General features: G+C 49.8%; 1 protein-coding gene across 1 annotated transcript in view; it reads left to right on the top strand.

Moving 5' to 3' along the window:
- Positions 1–595: 595 nt before the first annotated feature.
- LOC107113453 (alkaline phosphatase, tissue-nonspecific isozyme-like) overlaps positions 596–27489 on the top strand; it is a gene marked incomplete at its 3' end in the record, with an annotated part of 43375 nt that continues 16481 nt past the window's right edge. Inside the window, exons 1-4 of the mRNA XM_015414783.1 lie at positions 596–668; positions 5713–5829; positions 20409–20524; positions 22787–22961. Of these exons, the coding sequence (XP_015270269.1) occupies positions 596–668; positions 5713–5829; positions 20409–20524; positions 22787–22961 (481 nt within the window). The remainder of the gene's footprint in view (positions 669–5712; positions 5830–20408; positions 20525–22786; positions 22962–27489) is intronic.

Genomic DNA, 27489 nt, shown 5'->3' with positions numbered 1-27489 from the left:
CTGTAGAGTCTTGTGGGCAAAAATTCTACTCGGCGAGCGACTGGCATTAAGGTTGCGAGCGAGCGACTTGGCAGCTGCAACAATGAGTTTGCTCTGGAGCCCTCCTTCCTTCGCTAAGACCAAAATCTGTGAGCTGGAGGCTAAAAAACTGAGCTGGCTCACACTGACTCGGCTTAGAGGGAACATTGGCTAGGATGCGAGTCCCTCTGTCCTCATATCTTGCCGAGTGGAGTGATTTCCAAGGCCCCCTTTTGTAAGGCCTGGGTGTGGCCGGGCAACACGTCGCTTACAAAGACTTTACAATCCTTTGGGAAATCCTCGAAACCGCCTCCTGAAAAGTGCTGACAAAAGCGGCTCTGCAGAGCTTCCCACGGGCCTCTCCGAGCCAGGAGAGGACAGGTCTTCACATGTATTTCTCCCCCTCCTGTTTCCTCCACCCCACCCTGCCTCCAATACACATCTTGGCGGGGAGGGGGGGGGCAGGAGGTCCAAAGGTGAGTGGAAGAGCAAAGAAACCAACCGTCCTCGCACCTCTCGCCTTTCCCACACAGAGAGGCTCCGGCTGGGCTCAGAGACTCCCGGGCTTGGCAGCAAGATGGGCCGACTGGTCACCCTGGGGATCCACGGACTCCTTTCCCTCTGCATCCATCTTTCGGCTGCGTCCTTAGGTGAGGCGGAGACCCATTGGTTTCCTGGCGTCGATGGGGAAAGTCAGACTCCATTTGGCCATAAGCATAGGGTGTGAGAAGAACTTCCTTCCTTCCTTCCTTCCTTCCTTCCTTCCTTCCTTCCTTCCTCCCTTCCTTCCTTCCTTCCTTCCTTTCTCACCTTTCTCACCTTTCTCTCTCCTTCCTTCTTTCTTTTTCTTTCTTTCTCTTCCTTCCTTTCCTTTTTCCTTTCCTTTCCTTTCTCTGTCTTGCTTTTTCTTTCTTTTTCTTTCTTTCTCTCTTTCCTTCCTTTCCTTTCCTCTCCCTCCCTTCCTTCCTTCCTTCCTTCCTTCCATCCTTTCTTCCTTCCCTCCTTCCTTCCTTCCTGCCTTCCTTCCTTCCTTCCTTTCTTTCTTTCTTTCTTTCTTTCTCTTCCTTCCTTTCCTCTTTCCTTTCCTTTCCTTTCTTTTCTCTCTCTTGCTCTTTCTTTCTTTCTTTCCTTTCTTTCTCTCCTTCCTTACTAAGGAAATCTTGTTACCTTTTGGAGTACCAGTGTCATCCAAATCTTTGGGCACTTAATCTAAAGATGGGAGAGAGCCGCTATTTGCTGTAAATACTCAACGCCCGGCTGGTGAGGCAGGAGCGATATTCATGGGATGATGTGTCCCAACCTTTCCTGGCTTCTGTAGCACTTGGGTGCTTCTCTGCCCTGGAATCCGCATCTCTGTGTTGCTATATCTGCTTTTCTGATTCCCAACTTGGATTTCAAACGCAGGCGCTTCTAGTTACGTCCAGTGCTCTTTTCCAGAGAGAGCTTTCCTGGAGATCCACTGCAGCAAACCGGGATGTAAAACATTTCAGCGATAACAATTTGTTTGCTCTTTCTCTGTGGTGGTAAATGTTTTCCCAAACCTTGTGAAACTGGCAGACGGTTCTCAGTGCATTCCAGGGTCATCTGTCTGTGCTGAATGGGTGTTTTCCATTGTCGGCCTTCCTGGGAACAGGCTGCTCAAAGACAGACATGGGGACACATTAACGAGTTCATTTTCCCCAACAGATATCAGTCGCAGACCTGATAATGCATCCGGACCTGTGGGGAGAGGTGGGAAGTCCCCGCTCTGGAATGAAGCTGCTTTGGATGGTTCAATTTTTTTTATCCCCTAACACAGGGACAAAGCAGAACCAAAACGGTCTCCAAAAACCAACAAGCTTATCCTTAACTTCTCAGAACCAAAGCGGCATCGGGGCTCGAGGGGCGGTTCTGGAAGACCCGGGTTCTAAATGCCCACTTGTGCGATGGAAGCTTGCTGAGTGATTTTGGTTCTGTTGGGGGGGGGGGAACGTGAGGGATCGAGCAGGTAGAGAAGGAAGGCCTTTTCTCCCTTTATCACAAGACAAGAACTCGTGGGCACTCCATGAAATTGCTGAGCAGTCAGGTTAGAACAGATAAAAGGAAGCCCTTCTTCAGCCAGAGAGTGATTAACACATGGAATTCACTGCCACAGGAGGTGGCGGCGGCTACAAGCATGGACAGCTTCAAGAGGGGATTGGATAAGCATATGGAGCAGAGGTCCATCAGTGGCTATTAGCCACAAGGTATAGATAGGGACTCTCAGTCTGGGGCAAGGGAGGCTCTGTCTTCTTGGTGCTGGGGGGGGGGGGCAACAGGGGGAGGGCTTCTAGTGTCCTGGCCCCACTGCTGGACCTCCTGATGGCCCCTGGTATTTTTGGCCACTGTGTGACAGAGCGTTGGACTGGACGGGCCACTGGCCTGATCCAACATTGGCTTCTCTTCTGTTCTCGAGATCTCCGGGCCCCACCTGGAGGGTGGCAACCCTAACCTCTCCCCAACTGATTTCTGTTTTTAAAAGAGTCTGTTGGGTCCGCTTCTCTCTCTTTATCTTAACGTCTGAGCTCGGCAAACGTCCGGCGTGTTATCAGCGGTTTTCCAGAGTCTTCTGGGAGGTTGATTAGCCAACCAGGGCTATTTTTGGGCAGGAACACACAGGAACGGAGTTCCGGCTGGCTCCCAAGTTGGCCACACCCAGCAGGAACTTATTAGCATAACAGGCCACACCCAACAGCAGAAACTCATTAGGATTGGCTACATTAGGGGTGTGTGCCCTAACATGCAAAGGAGTTCCTGCGACAACAAAAGCCCTGGGTTTTGACAACAAACAAGGTAAACAGAATAAGAAGCAAAAGGTGGGTGTGGCTGGATGACCACACTTCTGGTAACGTGGGGGTGTGGCCTAATATGCTAATGAGTGGTGCAATCAGGGGTGTGCCCTAATATGCTAATGAGTTTCTGCTGCTGGGTATGGCCTATTATGGTAATGAGTTCCTGCTGGACTTTTTCTACAAAAAAAGCCCTGGCCAAATCTAATGGAGATGGAGCCCTTTTGGCTACCTGTTCCCAGCTTCTGGTATACTGCCTCTGTCCATGGAGGTTTAGCACAACACAGTGGCCACACACGCTGGGGTTTCTGACTGTCCTCCACCAGCCAAATGCTCAGATAGGAAGACGATTAGGGCACGGCCCCCTTTTCAAGAGTCAGTTTTTCCCGGAGGCTTTTTGTATAGAAACTCACCCACAGTGCAATTTTGCAAAGTAGTATCGGTTGTAGGAATCAGCTGCGGACTTGTCAGATTCAAAGCAATCTTTGCACAAAATGGGGTTTCCGGAAAAGCAGAAGAGCCCTTTTCTGGCGGGGAAGAAGGGCTGTGTCTGTTGTAATCCTGCCTTCTAGGGGCGGTTCTGATCCATCATGTCTGTCTAATGGACACAATGCCAGTTTGTTGTCGAAGGCTTTCACGGCCGGAGTTCATTAGATTATGTAGATTTTCCGGGCTGTCTGGCCGTGGTCTTGGCATTGTAGGACCTGACGTTTCGCCAGCAGCTGTGACTGGCATCCTCAGAGGTATACCACAGAAAGATGGAGGACTCTCTGTGTCAAGGTGAGAAGAAAAATGGTAGGCAGGTAATTTATATCTACTCCAGAAGGTGGGGTAGGGCTGAGTCATTATCTTGTAGGAGTTCCCCAGGCTGTGAACATGCTAATGGAGGGGCTTTCCTGAGGAGGTTCTTTTGTAAATGGATTGCTTCCTGAGGAGGTTTCCCGTTTCCTGAGGCGGTTCTTTTATATGTGGATTGGCTGTGGAAATTCTAATCTTATCTATAGTGCTATTGTCAGATGTAGAGCCTTTTGTGTTTTTCAGGACAGGAAACCATGCCCGATTTATTTTTAAACTGTCTTCTTTTGCCAGTTTGGTGTCGCACGGACTTTAATCTGGGAGAACTGGGTTTGATTCCCCACTCCTCCACTTGCAGCTGCTGGATGACCTTCGGCAAGTCATAGTTCTCTCAGAGCTATCCTTGAAAAAAGAGCAGTTTTTGTCAGAGCTCTCTCAGCCCCGCCTACCTCGCAGGGTGTCTGTTGTGGTGAGGGGAAGGGAAAGGAGTTTGTAAGCTGCTCTGAGACTCCCTTGGGTAGTGAAGGGTGGGGTATAAATCCAATCGCTGCTTCTTCTTCATGTTTAAATTTTTAAAAAACTCTCTTCTTCAATGACTCAGCCCGACCCCACCTTCCTGAGTAGATATAAATTACCTGCCTACCATTTTTCTTCTTCTCACCTTGACACAGAGAGTACTCCATCCTTCTGTGTTATACCTCTGAGCAGGGGTCATTTCCTGTGGGAGCGCACAGGAGCGGAGCTCTGGCAGTAAGGAGCCCAGGGAGCAGGCACATGCAACAAGCACCACCCCCTGCTCCCAGCAGCCCTCAGTAGGTTTATTCAGGCACAAGCTCTCCCTCCTCTGTGAGGACAGATCTGCACGTTCCCCCCCCCCAATAGCTAGCAATCCAGAACAGTCCAGTGGAGCCTGAGCGGTGGGTGTTGCCTTCTGACACACTTCCGGTGATGTCAGGGAGTGTGGCATATGCAAAATAAGTTATGCTAATAAATTATGCTAATGAGATTCTGCACCTCTTTTTCTTTTCTTTTCTTTTAAAGTACCCACAGGTACACTTTTATTAATTTTTTTTAATCTACAACAAACAAATCTACACACTACAAACAGACACTCTGCTACACATAACGTATATACCAAGAGTGCAGTTACATTATATGCTTATATGCAATTACTTAATTAATAAAAACGCTATATCAAATACTTTCCATTCTCCTACCTTCTGTGTTCTCAAGTCCATTGCACTATCCTTGCCTAATCTTCAATTACATTTGCATTATACCAATCATAAAACTTTTTCCATGTTTTTTGAAATGTCCCCTCTTTACTTAATCTCATTTCTAGAGTCAGTTTATCATTTTCTGCTGTTTCAAAAAGTTTATTCACCTCTTTTTCTACGAAATGACCCCTGCCTCTGAGGATGTCAGTCACAGCCACTGCCGAAACGTCAGGTCCTACAATGCCAAGACCATGGCCACTCAACCTGGAAAAACCTCAACAGACAATGCCAGTTTCTTCTTGACGATCCCGAAGAAATGAGATTTCACATTTGAGCACCTGGGCAGAAATGCTTCTTGTGCCAGCCTCATTTAAACATCCACAACCGGCTCTAGGGTTGCCAAATCCAGGTTGGGAATTTCCTGGAGATTTGGGAATGCAGCCTGGAGAGGATGGGGTTTGGGGAGGGGATGGATTCCATTTCCTCCAGTGTAACTGATCTCAATCTGGAGACAAGATGTAACTTCAGGAAGCCTCCAGGCCCCACCTGGAGGTTGGCAACCCTGATTTCCTCTTATCTAGCCTCTTTTCCCAACAGGGCCCAGCCCCACATCTCCAAGAAGCCCACAGCCAAGCCGTGAGAGTGCTGGCCCTTAATGTTTTGTCTATGTATCCCATGTTTCTGACATCAAGAGAGACTGCCGCTGCACATGGAAGTTCTTCTTTGCTCGCGTGGCTAGCTGACATCGTTCCCCTGATCCACCGTGGTGAATTTTTCCTCTGCTGTCTGCCCCCACTTCCTGCGCTGGCAGGTTCCATGCATTAATGACACCCCACGCAAGGCCATTAACTTCCTTCTCTTCCTAACACTTCCAGAGGATGAAAAAGATCCAAAGTATTGGAACGAGAGAGCCGGGCAGACGCTGCAATCCGCACTCAAGTTGACTCCAGTGGCCCATCGAGCGAAGAACGTTATTCTTTTCCTGGGAGACGGTGAGTGGGAGCGTACCCGGATGCACACTGGTGGAACAGGGGCCAGGGGACAATTTGGCATCCTCCACAAATGACTGGAAGCGCCGGCCACAAAGCCTGCGAAGGAAAAGAAAGAAATCAGGCTGGTAAGTAAAGGTAAAGGTTCCCTTGCTCGAAAGCCAGTCGAATCCGACTCTAGGGTTGCGGTGCTCATCTCCGTTTCAAAGCCGAAGAGCCAGCGCTGTCCGAAGACGTTTCCGTGGTCATGTGGCCGGCATGACTAAACACCAAGGCGCACGGAACACTGTTACCTTCCCACCAAAGTGGTCCCTATTTATCTACTCTCAATTTCTTGCTTTCGAACTGCTAGGTTGGCAGGAGCTGGAACTAGAGACAGGAGCTCACCCCGTCTTGCGGCACCCGGGTCTTGAACTGCTGAACTACTGACCTTCTACAGCCTGCAGTTCAGCGTCTTAACCACTTGAGCCACCGCAGCTCAAAATCAGGCTGGTACAGAGTCTCAAAAAACTAGCAAAACAACTGTGTGCTATATTTCCCGCAACATATCCATAAAGACTTCATTTAAAGTGTGATGTATCCAGGGGTCATTTCCTGCTGGAGCGCGGTGGAGCGGCGCTCCGGCAGTAAAGAGCCCGGGGTGCCCCCCCCCCGCTGCCACCATTCCTGGCCCACCTGCAGAGGCGGACAGGCCAAGGAAGGTCCGCTGCCTTGAGGGATTTAAGTGTCTTTCTTTCCCTTCCCCAGATGGGGAGGGGAGAGAAAGGCATTCTAAACATGCCCGGGTTCTCTGCCCGATCTTCTAAAGGTGCTCCACAGCCACGGGCCACCTGGAGAAGATCAGGCAGGGAACCCAGGCATGCTTGCATTCCTGTGCTTTGCAAGGGGGTGTGGCATATGGAAATGAGCTATGCAAATGAGCCCCTGCACCTCTTTTTTTTTTACGAAATGACCCCTGGATGTATCAATGACATGAAATCAATATGCCCATACAATCCATCATACGGAAATGACCCCTGGATGTATCTATGACATGAAATCAATATGCCCATACAATCCATCATACGGAAATACAGAGGCCAAAGAGTAAATATACAGAATTATACTTGCAGCTGCTGGATGACCTTGAGCAAGCCACAGTTCTGTCAGAGCTGTTCTTGAAAAAGAGCTGCTCTTGAAAAAGAGCAGTTTCTGTCAGAGTTCTCTTGTCCCCACCTACCTCCCTGGGTGTCTGTTGTGGGGAGGGGAAGGGAAAGGAGTCTGTAAGCTGCTCTGAGACACGATTGGGTAGTGAAGGCCGGGGTATAAATCCACCCTCCTCCTCCTCCTCCTCTTCACTGTGGCCCTGTTTTTCCACCAGTGCTTCTTCCAAGCTGCCTGCAAGTTTTCTCTCCAGACCTCCCCTGTGACATGGGTTATTCAGGAAAAGAAGAGGGTCTTGGGCAATTAAGTTGGGGGGCCAAAAGGCTGGGAAAAGGACAGGGGAGGGCAACCAAGATGATTAGGGGGGTTTGAGCACCTTCCCTAGGAGGAAAGGCTGAAGAGCCTGGGACTTTTCCGTTTAAAAAAGAGACGACTGGGGGAGGGGGGGGACAGGATCGAGGTCTATAAAATTATGCAAGGGATGAAGAGAGTTGACAAAGAGAAATTTTTCTACCTCTCTCAAAAGACTGGAACTGGAGGGCATCCAGTGAAGCTGCCGGGCAGTAGGTTCGGGACGGATAAAAGGAAATACTACTTTACACAGCGAGTGATTAAAATGTGGAATTCGCTGCCAGAGGTTGTATTTAGAAGAAGAAGAAGAGATTGGATTTGTACTCTGCCCTTCACTACCCGAAGGAGTCTCAGAGCGGCTTACAAACGCCATTCCCTTTCCTTCCCCACAACAGGCACCCTGTGAGGTAGGTGGGGCTGAGTGACAGAAACGGCTCTTTTTCAAGAACAGCTGTGCCAGAGCTACAGCTTGCCCAAGGTCATCCAGCAGGTGCAAGTGGAGTGGGGAATCAAACCCAGTTCTCCCAGGTTAGAGTCCGCGTGTTTAACCACTGCACCAAACCACTACACACTTTATTTATATCCCGCTTTCCCCCCCCCCAATGGGGACCCAAAGCGGTTTGCATCATTCTCCTCTCTGTCTTATTCTGGCCCAAGGTCACCCAGTGGGTTTCCCGTGGCAAAGTGAGGATTCAAACCTAGGTCTTCCAGATGTTAGTCCATCCCTTTAAGCATTACAGCACACTGGCTTGCCGCTTGCAGGCTTCCACATACACCCACGCACGCATTTTGCAGAAATGAACCAGAACAATTTAGGTAATACGATATGCAGTCAAGTGTTCAGTCGGTCCTAATGAAAGGTATTATGCAGACTGTGTTCCGGGAGTTTGGATTTTTCTTTTCAATTGGCACAGCTGACGAGAACTACACGCGGGAACAGGGCCTCCTCCTCTAAAGCAATCCCTAAAAACAGCGCGCACGGCTGCATTACGGATTGGCGTATTCGAAATCTCTACGAGAGATACTGTGTCCGCAATGACAGATAACGGAATTGAAGCGCACGCCAACGATGCGCGATTTAACAGATCGACGCTTAGAGATGTGAAGGCCTGGAAAAAACCCGGAAAAATTAGGGGGGGAAACGTTTTTTTCCTGTTTTTTTCCTGAAGCCTTTTTGTTTTTTTCTGAAAAATTGGAAAAATTGAAAAAAGAAAAAAAAATGATTATGGAACGTTTTATTTTAACATGATGAATAAAATATTTTAAGACCAGGTGTTCAAATATTTTCCGAATCATTTCTAAAAAAAAAATATGTATGGTGTCAGATTGATCTAATTTCTGTGCACGGAGGACAAGCAAGTCCTAGGTTACAAACTGAACTCTCCAATGCAAGAACAAGATGCATTTCTTCCTTTAGGAGGTGCTATTGTCACAAGAAAAGAAAAAGGTTTCAGTTTTGTTTTTGCATGTGGGTGGGTATTCTGTTTGTAATAATTGTTTGGATACACTATATTTTAATATGCTAGTTGTGATAATTTCATGCCAAGTACAAATGTCCATAGTCAAATTTTATGTTCCTAAAGTAACAGAATAACTTTCAATCTAGAAAAAACAAAAGAAATGCCAATGTAGCATTTTTTCAATTTTTCTGAAAATTTCCGTTTCCCCCCGGAAAAAAACGGGTTTTTTTCCGAGCTTCAAAATTTCCGGAAATTTTACATCTCTATCGACGCTACCCCGCTCTTAAGAAGCGGACTCGTTCCATTTGACTTAGAGGCACATTTGTTTAAGTCGACTCGGTCGTTTCGACTTGATTGAAATGTGATGCAGGCAAGGTGAAAGGACTCACCCCTCCCCGCTCTGGTGCGCCTTAGCATGTGCTCGGCGCCTTATTTATCCTGGGCCAACACACCTGCAAAGCAACTGTGCGGTGGACGTGTTGCCGTTTTGCATGGACGGCGTCCCCATTTAAATGAGACAGCGTGTGAATGGATAAACGTATGGAGCAGAGGCCCATCAGTGGCTATGAGCCACAAGCAATGCTCTCTCTAAGCTGTGGAGTCCTGTGAGCAAAAAGTCTACTTTGTGAGCTCCTGGCATTAAAGTGGTACATATTCACTTTAGAATCTCTAAATGATAAGATAAGGAATAATGATAGGATAAAAGGTCTGAGAGTAAAAGGTGAAGTGCTTAAACCCCAGGCCTTCACAGATGATTTAATCTTTATATTGGAGGAACCAGAACGATCGATAACTCATTTAATATCTGATATTCAGGAATATGGAAACTTAGCGGCGTTAAAAATTAACTTCCAAAAAACCTAAAATAATAGTTAAAAGCTGTGCACAAAGGTTAATACAAAAAATTCAAGAGATTTCAAAAATGGAGGTAGTTCAAAAAGCAAAATATTTAGGAATTTGGATTGCCAATAAAACATCAACCTTATACGAAAGCAACTATATACAACTTCTAAAAGAAATCAAAGTAGATTTAACCCGGTGGGATAAAAAACATCTTTCGTTATTGAGCAGAATCGCAACTGTCAAAGTGAATATATTACCAAGATTCCTTTTTCTGGCACAAAACTTACCAATTATTAGAAAATACCAATACTTCAAAGATTTGGAAAAAATGGTTGGTAAATTCATTTGGCATTCAAAAAAACCACGGATTACAAAAAAATTCTACTTTGTGAGCTACTGTCCTTAAAGTGGTGAGCGAGCGATTTGGCTGCTGCATAAATCAGTTTGCTCTGGAGCCCTCCTTCCTGAGCTGAGACAAAAATCTGTGAGCCAGAGGCTAAAAACCTGTCAGCTAGCTCACACTGACTCAGCTTAGAGGGAAACACTGGCCACAAGATAATAGATAGGAACTCTCAGGCTGGGGCAGGTGACGCTCTGTGTTCTTGGTGCTGGGGGGGGGGGGCAACAGTGGGAGGGCTTCTAGTGTCCTGGCCCCGCTGGTGGACCTCCTGATGGTATTTTTGGCCACTGTGTGACAGAGTGTTGGACTGGATGGGCCATTGGCCTGATCCAACATGGGCTTCCCTGTTCTTAATGTGCCACAGCATGTAACGTTGCCAACACCAGGCTGGGAAATTCCTGGAGATTCCAGGGTGGAGCCCGGGGAGGACCGTGTTTATGGAGGGAAGGGTGGTCAGCAGTGATTACTGATCCTTTCTTCCCCAGGGATTTCCCAAGGCAGAATTGGCCACCCTAGAAGAGAGCCAGTGATGAGAGAGCGCCTCCCCTGCTACAAATTTTGCTAGTCTTTGAGGTGCTGCAGACAGACTGACACGGCGACCCATCCTGGCCGAAGATCCTTAAATGATCTTCAAGAGGAAAGGGAGGGTTTGAATCTGGGTCTCCCGTGTCAGTCTGTCTGCAGCAGTTGAAAAGAGCAAGAGTCCAGTGGCACCTCAAAGACTAGCAAAATTTGTAGCAGGGGAGGCGCTCTCTCATTAGTCACCGCTCACTTCTTCAGATAAAGCTAGAATGGGAGTCCATCTGTCCTTATATCACTCCACTTTCCAATATACAGGACAGATGGACTCCCGTTCGAGCTGTATCTAAAGAAGTGAGCCGTGACTCACGAAAGCTCCCCCCAACCCCCCCCCCCCCCCCCGCCATAGATTTTGTTCGTCTTTAAGGTGCTCCTGGACTTTTGCTCTTCGGCCAGTTACTCTCTTTCAGCCTCAGCTACCTGACGGAGTTCTTTTTTTTTTTTTTTAACGGTTTTATTTATAAATTTTTAAGTTGTTAACAAGAAAAAATAAGCATACACAAAAAGTAAATATACATTAGAGTCTATTGTTTCGTTCTTTTTCCATCCACTCATACAGTCTCGACCACCTAGTCTCAAAGACCTTTTCGTCCTTCCCGTATAAAATCAACATTCAGCTTATCAATTTCTGCTACATTCATTAATTTGTATATTGTCTCTTCTCTTTGTGGTGTTTTATCCGATTTCCAATATTTTGCCCCAAGGATTCTCGCTGCAGCCGAGATATAAATTATTACATATTTTTCATTATAGTCATATCTCTTTGGAACCATATTTAACAAGTAGATTTCGGGATTTAGTGGCAGATCTACATTTACAACGTCTCTTATTATTTTCTGAGTTTTGTTCCAGTAGTTTTGCATTTTTACACATCGCCACCACACGTGAAAAAAATGAGCCTACATTTGTTTTACATTTCCAACAATTACTTGTGCAGTTTGGGAAACATTTTGCAATCCTTTCCGGGGGCCAATACCATCTGACGGAGTTCTGTGGGGGAAATTCCAGAGTTGGTCATAAGAACATAAGAACATAAGAGATGCCAATGTTGGATCAGGCCAAAGGCCCATCCAGTCCAACACTCTGTATCCCACAGTGGCCAGAAATACCAGTGCCATCAGGAGGTCCACCAGTGGGGCCAGGACATTAGAAGCCCTCCCACTGTTGACCCCCCCCCCCAGCACCAAGATGACAGAGCATCACTTCCCCCAGAGTCCCTATCTATACCTTGTGGCTAATAGCCACTGATGGACCTCTGCTCCATATGCTTATCTAATTCCCTTTTGAAGCCGTCCATACTTGTAGCTGCCACCATTTCCTGTGGCAGTGAGTTCCATGTGTTAATCACTCTTTGGGTAAAGAAGTACTTCCTTTTATCCGTTCTAACCCGACCGCTCAGCAATTTCATGGAGTGCCCACGGGTTCTTGTATTGTGAGAAAGGGAGAAAAGTACCTCTTTCTCTACCTGCTCTTTCCCATGCATAATCTTATAAACCTCAATCATGTCACCCCTCAGTCGTCGTTTCTCCAAGCTAAAGAGCCCTAAGCGCCTTAACCTTTCCTCATAGGGAACGGTAATAAATAGGGTCACCGTCTCAGGGTTGGGAGTTGGGGGAGGTGGTCCCCAGGCAGCGAAGTACGAAATCCCTGCGATTGCGCTTGCCCAGCCATCCCGCCATGGCAGAGTTCCTGGCGAGAGAGCCATAGGCCGCGAATCGCCTTTCTTGGATCATGAGGAAGCAGGCTCGGGTTTTGGCGCCAAAACTCTACTGATCAGCCAGGGCGGCCTGTATTGGCCCAACAGGCCTGCTCAATGCAGCTGAAGGGAGTCCTTTGCTGCCCTACCCGGCTCCCAGGACTAGAACGGTTTTTCATTTTCAAGGCTTCTGTGCGGTCCCACATGGGGACTGCAGTAGGCAGGCCGACCACCGGGAGGAGCTAGCGAGCTTCTTTTTAGAATTTTCAACCCGAGAGGGCTAGGCTCCAACGAGGAGGCGGTTTCCCGCCCAAAACACCACCTGACCTGGGCGGAGCCAGCCCTCTCCCCTCAGTTCTCTTTCTGCCGCCACCGAAAGAGGACGTGTTCTTCGAGCGAGCGAACAACTAAGCTTGAGGGAAGACATTTTCCTCAGAAGAAAAATGGCTTCAAAGAAAGAAGAGAAAAAGGAGAAAGTGGCCCTCTTCAAAAATTGTAAGACTTGTGGGGCTAAGATGTCTAAGTCTGACGAGCACTCAGCCTGTGTGCTGTGTTTGGGAGAGACCCATAATATGGCAGCCTGTAAGGCCTGTAAGGCCCTCACCCCGAGGGCTCGTGAAGGGAGGTCTGCCAAATTGAAAGCGGCGCTGTGGGAGAGGGCCCTGTCCGTATCTACTGCTGGCCAGCAAGAGAAAGTGAAGACCCCTTCGGTGTGCTCAGCCCCGATACGGCCAAAAGCTGCTAAGGCGGTTGCCCAGTCTCGCGCTGGCTCAGTACCGCCGGCCAAAAAGGCCAAAAAGCATAAGAAGACGCAGGAGCGTTCTTCGCCGCCGATGCGCCTCGGTACCGAGGACGTCGGAACCGAGGGATCGACGCCGACTCGGCGCAGACGGTCACCGTCGCCTCGGCGCAGGGATGGTTCGGCGCCACGCTCGACGTCGAGAGGTCGCTCTCCTCGACGCCGAGACATCCGCTCGGCACCGAGCGAACAGGCAGAGCGTGCATCGGTACCGGTGCTCGGTACCGATATGTCTCCAGTGTTGGAACTGCGCCAAGGAGACAGATCGCCTTCACCGGATCTCCTGATGGTCGGGTCCGTCAGTCCGCTTCCGGATGAGGATATACAGATGCCCCCACCGTGGCTTCCTTGCCACTGCACTCAGGAGGCTTCCGCTAGCTTGCAGCACCGATCGATGTCGCCTATGATACTTCAAGGCGAGCCTATTGAGGATCTCTACTACAATCCGGACGCTGGAGGCTTCTCTATGGGGTCGCATTCGGATGCTGAATCGGATGTAAGATCACTCCCTTCGCCTGACGAGGCGATTGCAGATCCGGCAGCAGTGTCACCATCTGAAGACCTGTCATCGTTGGCTGACCAGATTATTCGGATGGCCAAGGCCTTGAATTTGAGGCACGCTGCATCTGAACAACGGACACAAGATCCGCTTATGCAGGCGTTGTTTACCCCTGATACTGGTCCAGTGGCTCTGCCATGCCTACAAGGGTTGCAGGAGGTGATGATGGCGGCTTGGACGCACCCATCCTCCACGGCTCCTTCTGGAAGACGGATGGAAGGCCTTTACAAAGTCATTGACTCTGACGTGCAGTTTTTGACGAGACATCCCCCACCTAATTCCTTTATTGCTGAGGTCATCCCAGCTCGTACTAGAGTGGGGACGCGGACCACCCCTAATGATAGGGAAGGCCGCAAGCTTGATACGTTAGGCAGGAAGATTTACTCTTCCGAAGCTATGGGGTTGCGTATATCAAACTTCCAGGCTGTCATGGGGCTCTATAACCACCTTTTGTGGGATAAACTGACCCCTTACCTGGACCAACTTGACCCTGATCAGAGATGTTTGGCTAAGGTGATAGCAGACGAGGGCAAGCGTTTAGGTAAATTACAGGTCAACGCGGCCCGCCATACCACGGATTGCCAGAGTAGAGCAATGGGATCCGCTATAGTGCTGAGGAGACATGCTTGGCTTCGATCCTCGGCGTTACCCCTTGATACACGAGCTAAACTTGAAGATTTACCCTTTGAAGGGAAGGAATTGTTCAGTCAGGAAACTGATGAGTTCCTGGAACGCATTCGTAAATATAAGTTGCAGGCCAGATCCTTTGGCATCACTGCTCCCAACAACCCTACTCACAGATCCAGGTATTGGCCTAAGCCGTCCCACCGCTATTCCCGCCCATACCGCTTCCATGAACCGTTTCAGAGGCAAAATTATCAGCCTCCGAGACAAGGGTACCAGACGTCCTATCAAAATAGGCGTCAGAGGTCCAAATTTCCGTCAGGGAATAGGGCTCACCGTGACCAACCTGCTAGAGGGGCAGAGGCCCCGTGACTAGGCCCAGACTTTAAGTTTGGGGTTCGTTTATCTTTCTTTTATGACAAATGGTTGGCTATTACTGATGATAACTGGGTGTTATCTGTAATAAAGTTTGGTTATCTGTTAGAATGGTTATCCTATCCACCATTGCCCTGTTTGTCTTTATGTCGCGACAACGTGATCCAGCCGTTGTCGGGACCAGTGTCAGATCTTCTGAACAAAGGGGCCATCGCAGAGGTGTCCTCGGATGATGACCCAGGGTTTTGCTCCCCTTTCTTCCTTATAGATAAAAAGGATGGTGGGGAGAGACCTATTTTGGATTTACGGAACCTGAATACTTTCCTACGAAAGCCAAGGTTCCGTATGCTGTCGTTGCAAGATGTGATCTTACTGTTACGTCCTGGGGCGTATTTTGTCACTATTGATCTGACTGACGCATACTTCCACATAGCGATACATAAAACTTGCCAAAAGTTCCTTCGCTTTCACCATTGCGGGCGCTCTTTCCAATATAAGGTACTCCCTTTTGGATTGGCGTCCGCACCACGGGTATTCACAAAGTGTTTATCCGTTGTTGTGGCTCACCTGAGACTGCGGGGCTGCATTCTTTATCCTTATTTGGATGATTGGTTGCTAGTTGCAGACACGCCTGCTCTACTCCACGCCCAGTTGGAGTTGGTACTTACTACGTTGCAGTCGTTGGGACTGCTAGTGAACTTCCAAAAGTCTAAGCTCTCCCCTACTCAACGAATTGAGTTCATAGGAGCGATTTTGGATTCCGTATCGGCAAGAGCCTACCTGCCCTCGATCAGAGCCGAGCGGATTGCACGGTTCATCAGAGCCCTACGCCACCTTAGACGCAGGCATGCCTCATTTTTCCAATGCCTGTTGGGACATTTGTCTGCTACCACCTCGGTAGTTCCCTTTGCCAGGCTACATCTCAGGGTGTTTCAGACTTGGTTTCTGCGCAATTTCCGCGCTCATATACACTCACCCCGAGTTAGCTTAACTATGCCTCGGGTAGTTCTCAAATCTTTAGACTGGTGGCTATCGCCATCAAACATAGCTGCGGGGATCCCCTTTGGGTTCCAGAAACATGACACCCATTTGTACACTGATGCATCACTCCTGGGTTGGGGTGCGCACTGTGGGTGTTTGGCTGCGCAAGGTCTGTGGACCGTAGGGGAATCAAGGTTACACATCAACATCTTAGAGATGAAAGCAGTGAGATGTGCCTTTTCCTCTTTTGCAGCGCAACTTCAAGGACGCAGGGTGATGCTTCACACAGACAACACCACTGTGCAATATTATATAAACAAGCAGGGAGGTACCACGTCAGTGGCCCTCACCAAAGAGACCCTAAAATTGTGGCACCAGGTCATACAAATAAAGGCACACGTTACGGCCATCCACATAGCAGGCCGGTTGAATGTTCGTGCCGACCATCTGAGCAGAGTGTTTCAGAACACTTACGAATGGTCCATCAACATGCGGTACCTCTATCCTCTGTTCCGTTCTTGGGGCACACCCATGGTGGATCTTTTCGCCACTCCAGCCAATGCAAAATGCGCAATGTTCTGCTCCAGGGCGGCCTATGCGCACCATTCCCTAGGGGACGCTTTCGACATTCCTTGGGCAGGTCTGTTCTGTTACGCATTCCCACCTCTACCACTCCTAAACAGAGTGGTAGCCAGAGCTCATGCAGAAGATGCGGACCTGATATTGGTGGCTCCTTTTTGGCCCCGCCAAGCGTGGTTCCCGAACCTATTGTCACTGGCACAAGGACAATTCCAAGTGTTCCCGGAGGAGACGGACCTAGTGTCAGGTCTTCTTCCGTCCGAACCGGGGATCTCGTCCCTCAAACTAACTGCCTGGCGAATTCGGCCCGATCGGCCTACTGCCCGGCAGTGCAACACATACTATTAGCTGCACGTAAGTTGTCCACGCGGAGATCTTACGAGGCTAAATTCAGACTGTTTTCTACATGGGTATCACGCAAACACGTCGATCCTACTAACTGTGGGTTGCCTTTGGTACTAGAGTTTTTGTCCCACCTCAAACAGGAAGGTTTGTCCAATTCCTCTCTTAAGGTGTACTTAGCTGCAATTTCGGCTAATCATGTACCTGTGAAGGGGGTGTCCCTTTTTGCTTCTAAAGATGCAAAGAGATTTCTCCGGGGTCTCAATAATTTGTATCCCCCTTCCCAGTTGCCTCTACCCTCATGGAGTCTCTCTCTGGTTTTATCTCGTTTGATATATAAACCCTTTGAACCACTGGCTACGTGTGACTTATCATTTTTATCCTACAAAGTAGCGTTTTTGGTCGCAATCACGTCCGCAAGACGAGTTGGGGAATTAGCGGCTCTGTCCACAGAGTCACCCTTTCTCAGGTTCCATAAGGATAGAGTGGTTCTCCGTCCACGTTTGGATTTTCTACCCAAAGTAGTATCCAAGTTTCATATGTCACAAGACATCATATTACCTGTGTTCTTTCCGAACCACTCTTCAGAAGCGGAGCGTTCCTTACATTCACTGGATGTCAGGCGCGCTTTGCTCTTTTATTTGCAGAGGACTCAGCCATTCCGTACTGTGTCCTCTTTATTTGTATGCTTTGGTGGGTCAAAGAAGGGTAAGGCTGCGTCGTCGCAGACTATTTCCCGTTGGATTTGTAAAGCTATACAATTGGCATATGAAGGGGCTGGTAAGCAATGCCCCCTGGTGTTGTCTGCACACTCGACACGCTCTCAAGCAACATCTGTGGCGTTTCAGGCAGGGTTGCCCCTGCTGGAGGTGTGCAGAGCGGCCACGTGGTCGACGCCTTCGACGTTCGTCAAACACTATGCGATGGACGTTGATGCGAGGAGGGATGCAGCGATGGGCACGGCTGTGCTGCAGTCGATATTCCACTGAAGTCTCCCGCTCCCTCCTTCCAAGTGAGTAAACTTGCTAATCTCCCATGTGGGACCGCACAGAAGCCTTGAAAATGAAAACGGTGGTTGCTTACCTGTAACCGTTGTTCATTGAAAGTGGCTTCTGTGCGGGCACACATCCCTCCCTCCTTCCCCACTGTGGGAGTCTTCCGCGACAATAAGCGGCAGAGGAGAACTGAGGGGAGAGGGCTGGCTCCGCCCAGGTCAGGTGGTGTTTTGGGCGGGAAACCGCCTCCTCGTTGGAGCCTAGCCCTCTCGGGTTGAAAATTCTAAAAAGAAGCTCGCTAGCTCCTCCCGGTGGTCGGCCTGCCTACTGCAGTCCCCATGTGTGCCCGCACAGAAGCCACTTTCAATGAACAACGGTTACAGGTAAGCAACCACCGTTTTCTCCAATCAGATCAGATCCAGGTGGGCAGCCGTATTGGTCTGAAGCAGTAGAACAAAGTTTTGAGCCCAGGGGGCACCTTTAAGACCAACAAAGTTTTATTCTCGGTAGACTCTTCCGTGTGCTCGCACACTTCCTCAGATACATCGAAGTGGACGTTACCAGTCTATACATATAGGCAGAGGTCGAGCGGTAAATTAGCATGCAACAGAATGAAGATGTTTATCAGATTTGGGAATAACACGCTTAGCTTATAAGGTCACCATTGTTCAGATTTAATTCCGTAAGGTATTCAAATAACTTCCATTCTAAGGTATTGAAACCTAGGTCCATGGAAGCCAAGCAGTTGTGTTTCATGATTTCAGGCAAAATTTGTCTTCCTAGCCCCATATGCATTGATAGAATCTGTCTCCAATCACTATTAAACAGGGAGAAGAATCTTCCAGACTGTGCATTCTTCTCCTGGAGTGCTTTAAAAATTCCATGCGAGATAGGCTAAAAGCAATTGAATGGATATAAAATAAAATTAAAATACTGTTCCAGTCAAGTAGCGCTGCAGCTCAGACGTCCTCCCTCGTTGGCCGGAACCGGAAGCTTCCTGATTGGGTTAATTATGCTAAATGCTGTGTCCCAGAAGAGGCTCCTGTTAGGTTTCATTATCAGGAATTACCCAATAGGAAGTCTGTTTGATTTTGCTGTGCTGGGTTGATTCGGTTCCTTCCTTCCCTATCTGCTGCTGTTCCCAGCTTCCATGTGACTTCCTCTCCGATAATCAAAGATGAAGTTTTGCAAACTGGCTCTTTTTCAAGGACAGCTCTTATCAGAACTACGGCTTCCCCAAGGTCATCCAGCCAGGTGCAAGTGGAGGAGTGGGGAATCAAACCCGGCTCTCCCAGATTAGAGTCTGTGCACTTAACCACTACACCAAACTAGGTGTGTGAATGTATCCCTCTGGTGTGTGGAATGCTAAGCAATGCTCCCTCTAAGCTGTGGAGTCTTGTGAGCAGAAATTCTACTTTGCGAGCTGCTGGCGTTAAAATTGTGAGCGCGCGATTGGGCTGCTGCGTCAGTCGGTTTGCTCGGGAACCGTCCCCTCCTGAGCTGAGACAAAAATGTGTGGAGCCGGAGGCTAAAAAACTGTGAGGCGGCTCACACGAACGCAGCTAAGAGTAATTAACTGAGACCCTGCTGTCACCCTCTGTCCGTCTCCTCTCGATGGAGCGTAACAACGGGGTCTCGGTTAATCAGATATCACCGTGGCTGGGTGGCTGAAGCAGCGGGCAAAAGACAAGCAGCCCCCAGGAAGACAAGGCCGGAAGAACCACGTTTGTTTGTTTTTTAAACAAAGGGAGAGGCACACGGAAAGGCACAAAGCTGGGGAAAGACAAACAAAGTGCAACCAAAGGAGCTCCTTGCAGGGGAATCTCAGGAGCTCTCTGGATCCACTGTTCTCTCAGGTGGAGGCAGGGAAATGACTGGGGGCGCCCCCCCCCCCGCCTCCCCGGAGATGGAATATGCAATAAATGTCCTGCCTCCAGGAATTGTGGGAAGAGGAACCCAAGCATATCAGAGCATCCTCCTCGCCTTCCAGAAAAAGGAACCTTCACGGTAAGCTCCGTTTTCTCCAGGAGAACTGACCTCTGTAGTCTAGAGATTAGTGGTGATTCTGGGGGGATCTCCAGGACCCACCTGGAGGTTGGCAACTGGGGAGGTGGAGTGTTTTTGTGTGTGTTTTGCCTTGCCAGTGTCATGTTGACAAGAAGCCTTCCAAGGAGATGACCAAGTGATCCTCGTAACCAGGGGTCATTTCTCAGAAAAAGAGGTGCCGGAGCTCATTAGCATAACTCATTAGCATAACTTATTTGCATGTGCCACACCCCCTGATGTCACCGGACGTGTGTCAGGAGGCAACACCCACCGCTCAGGCTCCACTGGACTGTTTTGGGTTTGCAGGTATTGGGGGGGGGGGGACGTGCAGATCTGCCCTCATAGAGGAGGGAGAGCTTGTACCTGAATAAAACTTGGTCTTAAAGGCTCCACTGGACTGTTTTGGATTGCTAGCTATTGGGGGGAGGGGAAACGTGCAGATCTGCCCTCACAGAGGAGGGAGAGCTTGTACCTGAATAAAATTTGGTCTTAAAGGCGCCACTGGACTGTTTTGGATTGCTAGCTATTGGGGGGGGGGACGTGCAGATCTGCCCTCATAGAGGAGGGAGAGCTTGTACCTGAATAAAACTTGGTCTTAAAGGTGCCACTGTACTGTTTTGGACCATGGGGGAGCTCTGTAACTTATCTGGCTCTGACTGAGGGCTGCTGGGAGCAGGGGGCGGGGCTTGTTGCATGTGCCCACCCCCTGGACTCTTTACTGCCGGAGCTCCGCTCCTGTGCGCTCCTGCAGGAAATGACCCCTGCTTGTAACCTTCTGACAGCTCTAACCAGGGTGCTGGTGTGTTTCAGGCATGGGCATCCCCACCATCTCTGCCGCCCGCATCTTTAAGGGCCAGATGGACGGAGGACCCGGCGAGGAGGCTGTGCTGGCGATGGAGGAATTCCCCTATGTTGCCCTGTCCAAGGTGGGAGTCTTGGCGTGTCACTGGAGTCAGCGTCAGGGAAGGGAGTGTCTCTGTCTGCTGCCATGTTCACTCTGAACTAGATCAGGGGCATATGTTCCTTAGGAGAGGGCTTGCAAAGGAAAACCTGGAGATTTGGGGGAGGTGGAGGGCGGGGTTTGGGGAGGGGAGGGACCTCAGCAGGGTATAATGCCACAGAGTCCACCCTCTAAAGCAGCTTTTTCCTCCAGGGAACCTGGTCTCTTCCATCTGGAGATCAGCTGTGTTTCCTGGAGGCGGAGAAGGAGAAGAGATTGGATTTACTACCCAAAGGAGTCTCAGAGCGGCTTACAATCTCCTTCCCCTTCCCCTCCCCACAACAGACACCCTGTGAGGTAGGCGGGGCTGAGAGAGCTCTTTTGAGGACTGCTCCTGAAAGAACAGCTCTGAGACAACTTGTGACTGACCCAAGGTCACACCAGAAGCTGCAGACCGAGGCGTGGAGAAACAAATCCAGTTCTCTCACTACACCAAACTGGCTCTCCGGATCCCATTTGGAGGCTGGAAACCCCCACCTATGCAGTCATAAAAGACAAAATGTCTAATTTTCTCTCCCAGAAATGACCCAAACAGACCATAGCATGGTAAAGGGCTTTCTGTCCTTGCAGTGAAGTTTTAATGCTTAAACTGTTGTCCTAACGGAGACATGTCAATCTCAGCGACAGCATAACGGTGACTTCACCTTGGAACAGAAATATATACGCTGATTTCCCGTCCCCCCATTGGGGTGCTTGTCTATGGTGTACTCACACTCTGACCCCTTCGTTCATGGGCCCTGTCCGCAATTTGTGCTGGTGAAGCAACTCAGGAGTCCTTAGGATCAGATTCCCAGATTGACTCAGAAGCCCTCCAGCGCAGAAACTTCAAGGGGAAATTACAATGTGAGATTGCTGAAAATTATGTTCATTCACAAATTCAGAACAATGGAACCCCCCAGGGCTGAATAGGGACAGAGGATTCTTATCTCACTGCAGATGCTTATTTTATGCCCCCTCCCACATTTCCCCTCTGCTCTAATCATGCTGATTACAGTATGCATGGTACCTCGGCATCCTTTGCTAGCATTCTTTTCAACATCCTTCCCACCTTCTGACTAGGATAAAAGGACTCAGAGATCAACATTTCTACTGTACTTATGTCTGACAGAAGGAACTTTGACTCCAGTGTAGTGTAGTGGTTAAGGGACAGTGTGGTGCAGCGGTTAAGAGCAGTGGAGTCTAATCTGGAGAATTGGGTTTGATTCCCTGCTTCTCTTCCACCTGAAGCCAGCTGGTTGACCTTGGGCCAGTCACAGTTCTCTCAGAGCACTCTCAGCCCCACTTGCCTCACAAGGTACCTGTTTTGGGGAGAGGAAGGGAAAGGAGATTGTAAGCCCCTTTGAGACTCCTTCGGGTAGAGAAAAGTGGTATATGAAAACCAACTACTACTCCTCTTCTCCTCCTCCTCTTCTTCCTCTTCCTCCTACTCCTCACCTTCTTCTCCTTCTCCTTCCTCTTCTCCTCCTTCTCCTTCAGTTTGGTGTAGTGGTTAAGTGCACAGACTCTGATCTGGGAGAACCGGGTTTGATTCCCCACTCCTACACTTGCACCTGCTGGATGACCTTGGGCAAGCCGTAGTTCTGACAAGAGCTGTCCTTGAAAAAGAGCAGTTTCTGTCAAGAGCTCTCTCGACCCCACGTACCTCACAGGCTATCTGTTGTGGGGAGGGGGAGGGAAAGGAGTTTGTAAGCCGCTCTGAGACTCCTTTGGGTAGTGAAGGGCGGGGTATAAATCCAATCTCCTCTTCCTCCTCCTCTTCTTCTCCTCCTCCTCCTCTCGAAAACGTAGCCCCTGAAACTCTTCTTGATCTCTGAGGTGCTACTGAATTCGATTCAGGAGCCCAGAGAAAACATTATTGCTGAAGGGTCATCGTAGCTACACGGACAGGAGCAGGGACTCATTAAAAAGCTGGCAACCCCAGGGGTCTGATGCCAAGTCGGACAAGGCTCCTTTACTGCCAATAGCAATCCAACAGGTGCCGCTTCGACCAGATAGGGGGAGAAAAGACAAAACCGTAGCTGCCGGGATTTCCTCTTCGGCTTCTAGCAGAGGTCCCCACCCTCATCCTGTCCTTGTCCATTTCTCATGCCAACGTGCAGCGGTGCCCTCGGCCCTGTGCTGTGCAGCTGCCCGCCCATGTTGTGCCCAGGCGCACTGAACCACGTGGCCTCTTTGTTTCCTTTGGCAGACTTACAACGTTGACCGGCAGGTGTCGGACAGTGCTGGAACGGGCACCGCCTATTTGTGCGGGGTGAAAGCCAACGCCAAGACCTTGGGCGTGAGCGCCGCGGCCGTCTACGACCAGTGCAATACCACCTTTGGCAACGAGGTGTACTCCATCCTGCATCGGGCGAAGTTAGGAGGTACGAGCTGGGCAGGGGGAATTGGGAGACTGGGACGGGAGGAACAGAACCGGTACACACACCCCTTGCTTTGATCTGCCCCAACGTGCTTTTCACTTTGGAGGAAGCTTTGAGCTCACTAAGAGAGACTTTCTGCAGCGTTCACTGAAAAATTTGGATAAATATTTTGGTATTTGGTAACCTTGTGCTTGGAAATATCTGTTGAACTCCCTGAGGAAAACACTGAAACAGGAGGAGATCTGGACCTCTGTTGGAGGAAGACTGAGCACCTATTCGAAATAGACTTAAAGGAGACCTCCCTCAAAATAGACTTAAAGGAGACCTCCCTCAAAATAGACTTAAAGGAGTCCTCCCTCAAAATAGACTTAAAGGAGACCTCTCTCAAAATAGACTTAAAGGAGACCTCTCTCAAAATAGACTTAAAGGAGACCTCCCTCAAAATAGACTTAAAGGAGTCCTCCCTCTTAAAACTTTTGTATAATTAAGGAGGACCGCTATTAACAAAGGGGTTGTGCAATATCTTTTGTGATATATTAAGAGACGATACTTGGATGTTTTGATATATGATGCTTTCTATGTATTAAGGCTTATATGATAAATAATATATGGTGAATAAATTGTAAAAAATATAAAACAAGAAATATATAAAAATTATCTGAGATATTTGATCATTGTCTGTAGCACGGTATTTGCTGAGTTTTGGTATTTCCTACTTACCGTGGGTCCTATTTTGGTTTTGCCAATCAATGATGGAGCAGGAGAGACCCCCGGAGGGGTGTGTGTTCCATTGGAAATGCAGAAAAGAGGCATAGCGGTAGAGACCATGAAATCATCTCCCCACCCTGTTTGCAGATGCTTGTTGGCTACAGTCTGCCCGTTTGAGAGACTTCCTTCTTGGGAAAGCTGCCAGGGTTAGGTGAAAGACCATCTGCTGGGCGAGCAGAAGGTCCCAGGTTCAGTCCCCGGTTAAAAGGACCAGGCAGGAGGTGACGTGAACGACCTGTTAGTATGAGTAGACAATACTGACTTGGATGGACCAAGGGTCTGATTTGGTATAAGGCAGCTTCATGTGTGGCATGCAGGAGGTCCCAGGTTCAATCCTTGGCATCTCCAGTTGAAAGGACCAGGCAGGAGGTGATGGGAAAGGCCTCAGCCTGAGACCCTGGAGAGCTGTAAAGAGGGGCTGTGGCTCAGTGGAAGAGCCTCTGCCTGGCATGCAGGAGGTTCCAGGTTCAATCCCCAACACCTCCAGCTAAAAGGACCAGGCAGTAGGTGATGTGAAAAGACCTCCGCCTGAGACCCTGGAGAGCTGTAAAGAGGGGCTGTGGCTCAGTGGAAGAGCCTCTGCCTGGCATGCAGGAGGTCCCAGCTTCAGTCCCCGGCATCTCCAGTTAAAAGGACCAGGCAGGATGTGATGGGAAAGACCTCTGCCTGAGACCCTGGAGAGCCGCTGCTAGTCTGAGTAGACAATACTGACCGTGACGGACCAAGAGTCTGATCCAGTAGAAGGCAGATTCCTGTGTTCACTCATCTTCCACTGAACTCCAGTATGAAAAGCGGACTTGGAGGGGAGCAAAATATTGGGGAGGGGGGGAGAATGTAGGAAAACAAGCTCTGGGCTTTGCCCGGGGGAGGGGGGGTGTTCCGTGCTTCTCATTAGTTCAGGGTCTCTCAGAGGGTTTAAAAGACCAAAGCTAGGTAGGTTGCCAACTCCTATGTGGAGGGAATTAGATAAGCATATGGAGCAGAGGTCCACCAGTGGCTATTAGCCACAAGGTATAGATAGGGACTCCGGGGTAAGTGATGCTCTGGATTCTTGGTGCTTTGGGGGGGGGACAATGGGAGGGCTCCTAGTGTCCTGGCCCTGCTGCTGGACCTCCTGATGGCACCTGGTGTTTTTGGCTCCTGTGTGACACAGAGTGTTGGACTGGATGGGCCTGATCCAACATTGGCTTCTCTGATGTTTTTATAGGAGCTCTCGGTCTGGGGCAAGGGATGCTCTGTAGTCTTGGTGCTTGGGGGGGGGCAACAGTGGGAGGGCTTCTAATGTCCTGGCCCCACTGCTGGACCTCCTGATGGCACCTGGTGTTTTTGGCCACTGTGTGACGCAGAGTGTTGGACTGGATGGGCCACTGGCCTGATCCAGCATTGGCTTCTCTTATGTTCTTATAGGAGCTCTCGGTCTGGGGCAAGGGATGCTCTCTATTCTTGGTGCTTGGGGGGGCAACAGTGGGAGGTCTTCTAGTGTCCTGGCCCCACTGCTGGACCTCCTGATGGCACCTGGTCTTTTTGGCCACTGTGTGACAGAGTGTTGGACTGGATGGGCCATTGGCCTGATCCAAAATTGGCTTCTCTTATGTTCTTATAGATAGGAGCTCTCGGTCTGGGGCAAGGGATGCTCTGTATTCTTGGTGCTTGGGGGGGCGCAACAGTGGGAGGGCTTCTAGTGTCCTAGCCCCACTGCTGGACCTCCTGATGGCCCCTGGTATTTCTGGCCACTGTGTGACACAGAGTGTTGGACTGGATGGGCCATTGGCCTCATCCAGCATTGGCTTCTTTTATGTTCTTATAGTAGCGCTCGGTCTGGGGCAAGGGATGCTCTGTATTCTTGGTGCTTCGGGGGTGGGCAACAGAGGGAGGGCTTCTAGTGTCCTGGCCCCACTGCTGGACCTCCTGATGGCCCCTGGTATTTCTGGCCACTGTGTGACCCAGAGTGTTGGACTGGATGGGCCATTGGCCTCGTCCAACATTGGCTTCTCTTATGTTCTTATGTTATAATGCCATGGAGTCCACCCTCCAAAGCAACCTTCCAGAGGGACCGGACCCATGTCGCTTGGGGGTCAGTTGCAATTCCAGGACGACTTCTGGCCCTAATTGGAGGGTGGTGAAACCATTAGGGACTCTGCCGCAACCCCCGACAGGCCATAAAAATAATTAATTTGGTACGTATTAATTGCATACCGTCTAAATTAATTCATTTAGAATGTATAAGGACAGGAAGAAGAGCCCTGCTGGACCAGACTAGTGGTCCGTCTGATCTCTGTCATCTGGAAATCGGTTGTAGTCAGGGGTCATTTCCTGCAGTAGCGCACAGGAGGGAGCTCCGGCAGTAAGGAGCCCAGGGGGTGGGCACATGCAACAAGCCCCACCCCCTGCTCCCAGCAGCCCTGTCAGAGCAAGAAGCAACCAGGTAAGCTGCAGAGCCCCCCACCCCCCGCCCCCCCAGTCCAAAACAATCCAACAATGGCACCTTTAAGACCAAGTTTTATTCAGGCACAAGCTCTCCCTCCTCTGCGAGGGCAGATTTACATGCCCCCCCTAATAGCTAGCAATCCAAAACAGTCCAGTGGAGTCTGAGCGGTGGGTGTGGCCTTCTGACACACTTCCGGTGATGTCAGGGGGTGTGGCACATGCAAATGAGTTATGCTAATGAGTTATGCTAATGAGCTCCTGCACCTCTTTTTCTACAAAATGACCCCTGGTTGTAGTGGAGATCTGAGTGGAAGCGTGAACCCCGTGTGTCGCAGCGCTGAAAAAGGCAAACTCCATGTTAGGGATTCTTAGGAAAGGGATTGAGAATAAAATGGCCAAAATTGTAATGCCCCTGTGTAGATCTACGGTGCGGCCTTATTTGGAATACTGTGTAAAGTTCTGGTCTCGGTATCTCCAAAAGGACATGGCTGAGCTGGGAGAAGTTCAGAGGAGAGCAGCCAAGTTGATGAAGGGTGCTGGAGTACCTTCCCTCGGCCTCTGTGCCCTGTGGTTGGCCCGCCAGAGGAACTGGCTGGCCCCTGTGTGAGACAGGAGGCTGGACTAGGTGGACCCTCCCTGGTCTGACCCAACAGGGCTCTTCTGAGGTTCTTATGAAGGCCTCTATGCCCTGTTGTTGGCCCACAGAGGAACTGGCTGGCCCCTGTGTGAGACAGGAGGCTGGACTAGGTGGACCCTCCCTGGTCTGACCCAACAGGGCTCTTCTGAGGTTCTTATGAAGGCCTCGGCCTCTTGGCCCTGTTGCTGGCCCGCCAGAGGAACTGGTTGGCCACTGTGTGAGACAGGAGGCTGGACTGGATGGACCCTCACTGGTCTGACCCAACAGGGCTCTTCTGAGGTTCTTATGAAGGCCTCGGCCTCTATGCCCTGTTGTTGGCCCACAGAGGACCTGGCTGGCCACTGTGTGAGACAGGAGGCTGGACTAGGTGGACCCTCCCTGGTCTGACCCAACACGGCTCTTCTGAGGTTCTTATGAAGGCCTCGGCCTCTATGCCCTGTTGTTGGCCCACAGAGGAACTGGTTGGCCCCTGTGTGAGACAGGATGCTGGACTAGGTGGACCCTCACTGGTCTGATCCAGCAGGGCTCTTCTGAGGTTCTTATGAAGGCCTCGGCCTCTATGCCCTGTTGTTGGCCCACAGAGGACCTGGCTGGCCACTGTGTGAGACAGGAGGCTGGACTAGATGGACCCTCCCTGGTCTGACCCAACAGGGCTCTTCTGAGGTTCTTATGAAGGCCTCGGCCTCTATGCCCTGTTGT

Source organism: Gekko japonicus, unplaced genomic scaffold (genome assembly GCF_001447785.1).
Source record: "Gekko japonicus isolate JY-2015 unplaced genomic scaffold, Gekko_japonicus_V1.1 scaffold1662, whole genome shotgun sequence".
Lineage (NCBI taxonomy): Eukaryota > Metazoa > Chordata > Lepidosauria > Squamata > Gekkonidae > Gekko > Gekko japonicus.
The sequence above is the reverse complement of the archived record's forward strand: the minus strand, read 5'-3'. Positions and strand labels throughout refer to the sequence as shown.